At 37.0% G+C, this 4,894-nt stretch overlaps 1 protein-coding gene across 1 annotated transcript; it reads left to right on the plus strand.

The window, feature by feature from the left end:
- Positions 1 to 2,785: 2,785 nt before the first annotated feature.
- On the plus strand, positions 2,786 to 4,251 carry LOC145793193 (uncharacterized). The gene is made up of 5 exons (XM_082875948.1): positions 2,786 to 2,984; positions 3,129 to 3,228; positions 3,460 to 3,525; positions 3,609 to 3,834; positions 3,973 to 4,251. Exons 1-5 carry the CDS (start codon positions 2,786 to 2,788, stop codon positions 4,249 to 4,251), a joined length of 870 nt encoding a protein of 289 aa, XP_082732074.1.
- The last annotated feature ends 643 nt before the right edge of the window (positions 4,252 to 4,894 follow it).

Consider the following 4,894-nt stretch of genomic DNA (forward strand, 5'->3'; position numbering starts at 1 on the left):
ATACAAATTAAAAATAAGAAAAAATCATATTCATAAAAAAACTAAACAAACCTCATTTGTAATGAATTCATGACTGGAGTCCACTAATAATGTAGTACTAAATATATATAAAAAAAAAAAGAAAGTGAAAATACATGATAATGAGTAGCCAAACATATTTTTAAAAAAATTTGGCCTTGGGTTACTGAAAATGTATCTTTTATTCGGCAGTTAGTTACTAGACATATATTTTTTGTTCGAGAATATAATATCGGACTATTTTATTTTGTTCGATTTTGAAATACCGAATAAAAGTCGAAGAACAGTTCAGAAAAACGAAACAAAAACCTGCCAAACAAATAAAAAAAAAACAACTAATTTACTTTTTTTTATGGTTCTTCGCCACCGTTTCTTCATCCATTACTTTCTTTAATGATCAAAACACTATAATTCTAACTTTTTGAAAAAAGATGTGTAAGAGAAGAAAATTTGAGAAATGAAAAAGAGAAGTAGGGATTAATGACCAAGGGATATAAGGAAATAATAAAATATATTTAATTTGTGTTTTGTCCTTAGAGGTAATTTCACACACGGATAAAATAGGAAGAAAAAAAAAATCTCATATGGAAGGTGTAAAGAGGTAAAGTAGTGGTGTAAGTAGAATCACTCATACTATACTTTTGGGACTACAAAGGTAATCACCATTTTTGCCTTTGAATATAGGAGGGCAGATAAAGATGAGGAAGTATTATTTGTATCAAGGGAGTTGTGACCCAAACATAAATCTGTGTACTAGCCAAAAAGAAAAAAAATGTGAACCTCACCTTCCTAATTCAACATCTCTTTAATCTTAAAACCAACATGGCCGCAATGGTAAATGTTTATTTGGTGGTTTTGAAATATTGCTCTATATTATTTATCATTTGACACATGTAAAGTTGTCTCTTCAAAACCAAACAAAAAATTTTAAGCCCCACTGTTTTAAAAATAAATATTAAATTAGAGAATCACATGAATTTGCTCTAGGTCTATCAAAAATTTTCCTCAATGGTAATCCAATAGAGTGGTTTGAGTAATATTTCTTTGGGGTTGCCTTCTTTTAAGTTTGATTAAATGTCCGATTCAAATTTTGACAAAGAAGGTGCGGCTTCATAGCAATGGATACTTTGACAATTTAGTTTTTTATTTTTATTTTTATTTTTAGGAAAATTTACTTATAAATCCTATTTGGGGAAAAGTTGTACCATTTGGTCCTATAAGTTTTCTTTCAATCCATTCAGTCCTGTTTATTTTTGGTATGTTGATTTGGGGGTTTGGAGTTTACTTAATTGACCTTATTGCTAATTGTGTTTGATTTTTTTCGTGATGTTGGCTTTGTTTGGATAAGGTAGGTTATTTTACATTGATAATTTTTGGGGATTTGAATCCAGTGATTAATGGGGTTGGTGATCTTATTCTGTTCGTGTGTGTTAATTGATTTTGGGGGCACTGTATTTTGGCATAAGGGAGTTCTCAGTTTGTCATTTTCCTTGTCGCTGCCACTGTGTGTTGGGTGGTTCAAGTGTCGTGTTTTGTAGCATGGGGTAAGTTTTTTGTGATGAATAATTTTTTTATTTGATTGTGTATTGGTTGATGATTTATTTCTGGGGTAAGGGGATGTGTGTGTCAGTTTTTTGCGAGGTGTGTTATTAACATTATGATGTTTGACTTTGTGTTTGGGTGAGGTTTCATTGTTCTGGGCATGTGGTTGGGTTTACGGAATAGGGTAGTAACATTACGAGGCTTATGTTGTGATGTTAGTATTATCTGTTGTGTGTTTTGGTGGTTGCATTGCAGAATGTTGTTTGAATTTGTGGTGTATACGAGCGGTAGGGTGTTTCATTATGTGTGTGTATTTTGCAGTTATGGAGGTTGTGTTGTTGCTGTTGTGGACGTACGGACTGACTAGCACGATTGTTCGTATTAATGAAGGTTTCACATTTGCACAGTTGCTTGATGTTGTTTGTGGAAAGTTTGATATTTTAGCACTGGGGTTGGTGTTTTTCTTGTTTGCTCTCCCTGGATACAATAAATTCAAGGTTGATTGTAAGGATGATGTTCAAAACATGTTATGCCTTGCGAAGTCGTTCAGTCTCGATCACGTTGATGTGCTCATCCAGACGCGAAGTAGTGTGTCCAATATTGAATAGGGGGTTGCGGATTGTCGTGATGTTGATATGTGTGACGTTGACGATGTGTTGACATATGACATGGAAGACCAGGCTGATTTGTTGCCGTTATATTGTCCATACAAATCCAAGATGTTTCTTTCTACTAGTTGGGCATATGGTATTACTCATGTTGATCAAATTTTTGGGGGTAGGGAGAACGAATTTCAGATGGTATTATGCAAGTTTTTCGTTGAATGTGGGTTTCAGTTTAAGTATTTCAAGAATGACTTAGTGCGGATCACGACTGTCTGCAAGTTCGCAATGTCAACTGGGTGTGCGTGGTTGGTGCACGAAAGGGTGTCAGCTTCTAATGGGGTGATGTGTTTGAAGAGGTTTAATAATGTACATTCATGTGGTGCTGCGTTACGAACATACAGGAACCCGCGTATAGGATCGTACTTGGTGTCAGATGTAATTGCGGATCACATGCATGAATAGCTACTCACCCACCCTATGGACGTTGTTTTCGGTATGAAAAATGACTTTGGCCAGACATTAGTTATCAGTCATGGTTGGGTGTTGAGAAAGCTAGGAGTGAAGTGTATGGAGACCATGCCATGCCATTTGATCAACTCAGGTAGTATAGTAACGCTGTCATGGAGAACAACCCACATAGTTATATTAATTTAGATTTTGATCAACATTCTAGTAGGTTTGTACACTATTCTATTTCATTTCGTGCCTGCATCGATGGGTTTAAGCATTGTTGCCCACTTTTGTTTCTCGATGGTACGTTTTTGAAGGGGAGGTTCATAGGTAATATGCTTGCAGCTACCGCTAAGGATGGCAACCAAGGTATGGTTTTAACATCTTCGAAGTGTTGTTACGTTTTTCCCGATTTGTGAGATTTTTGCACGGTTTATTAACAACACATAACATGAATTTCATGGGACTCATATCATGCTTCGATGGCCCTCTTTTTACATTCATTGTTTGCAGGTTTGTTTCCGATTGCTTTTGCCATTGTTGATTCCAAAAATTCATGTAACTGGGAGTGGTTCTTGCGACATTTATCAGAAGTCATAGATGGGGACAAGACGTTGACCTTTGTATCTGATTGTAATGATGGTTTGCTTCAATCCATGCCTATTATTTTCCCATCAGCACATCACTCATTTTGTTTGTTACATCTTCAAATGAATCTGCGGGATCGGATGAAATATGTTAGCATGGAGCACAAATGTGGGCTGATGCGGAAGTTATGAGAATGCACATATGCACCTATAGTTTCGTGTTTCAATCACAAGATCGAGATATGAAATCATTGTAGCCCAGTCGTCGTTGGAAATTTCTTGAAAGATTTGGATCCGAAACATTGGGCAAATGCATATTTCAGGTAACATATGGCCAATGCATTTGTACACATTCAAAAATAAATGTCTGTTTGCTTCAAACTTTCATGGTCCTTCCCTTGTGCAGTGGTCCCATGTATGGGAAGATGTGGTCCAACGCTGCAGAGTCGTTCAATAATTGGATACCTGCACCTCGCCATCTCCCCATCACGCAGTTGGTGGATGCCAGTCAGGGTCAAATCATGGAGCAAATGGCAAAGTGTAAAGCTAAATGCAGCGTATGGGGTGGGGAGTTGTGCTCGAAGATGGAAACAATTTTGGAATCGGGGTTCAAAACTAGTAGATCGTGGATTGTTTGTCAAGTCGATGCAAATGTTTTCGAGGGTTGTTCACACCCATTGGTGTTGGTCGACATCGGCGCACGTACATGTTCTTGTTTTCAATGGCAACTTAATGATTTCCCATGTTCCTATGTGGTCGTGGATTTTTAGAAGAGTGGAAGAAACATTTACGACTATGTCGATCCTTTTTATCATGTCACGGAATTCCTAGTAGCTTATTCCGGGTCTATCTGCCCAATTCCAACAGTGAGAATACCCAATTTCTCATCGTCGGACTACTTAATTGCTCCACCTATGATGAAACAACCACCAGGGAGGCCTAAACGTGAGAGGATTCCTTTGAAGGGTGAGGTCGTGACACGTATTCGATGCGGCTGGTGTGGCAAAATGGGCAACCATAACCACAAAACATGCAATGAACCAATGTAGTTCATGTAGATTTTTTTTAAATGTTAGACATTCACACAATAGGTTCTAGAGATGATGTCGTATTTATTTATTTTCAGTATTAGCTTGTGATGTTCTCGTATTTTATCTGGATTATTATCAATGGTGTTTTTGTTTCGAAACATGTCCGTGCTGTTTACTTCATTGCCAATACAAAAACTAAATTGGGTGTTTACCATGTTCGGATAGGTAGATACATGGTATGGGAACTGCATATAAATGTTTCACCAACAGACTTATGGGTTACACTACATACGCATCCTGTCCATGTTTCTGTGTAACCAACACAAGACATTTGCTGCATTGTTGGGTTGTGTCACAAAATTTACGTCCCAACCATCTGGCTCATTGTTCACAGCGAATTCTATATTTTCCTCGTACCACCTTGGGTTCAACACAAATCTAATGGGTTTCAAATAATGTTTTACTATATTCTTAGCATTTTTGTGTACGACGTAATGTCAACCACAACACGCGGAATCGAACAACTAGTATAATATTCACACTCAATCATTGACGACACGTATACGAATGGACACTTGTGTAACCATATGTGTCATTATGTTTTGACACTCCATCATAAAGCATTCGAAAAATAAAATGTTTGACAACTTCCTATTCCAGC

Source organism: Camellia sinensis, chromosome 6 (assembly GCF_055761805.1).
Source record: "Camellia sinensis isolate YWXY chromosome 6, ASM5576180v1, whole genome shotgun sequence".
Taxonomy (NCBI): Eukaryota; Viridiplantae; Streptophyta; class Magnoliopsida; order Ericales; family Theaceae; genus Camellia; species Camellia sinensis.

Coding starts and splice junctions, on each gene's coding strand:
- LOC145793193 (XM_082875948.1), top strand. CDS start 2,786: ATGGAGAACAACCCACATAGTTATATTAATTTAGATTTTGATCAACAT. Junction 2,985..3,128: donor CGCTAAGGATGGCAACCAAG/GTATGGTTTTAA, acceptor CATTGTTTGCAG/GTTTGTTTCCGATTGCTTTT. Junction 3,526..3,608: donor TGGGCAAATGCATATTTCAG/GTAACATATGGC, acceptor TCCCTTGTGCAG/TGGTCCCATGTATGGGAAGA.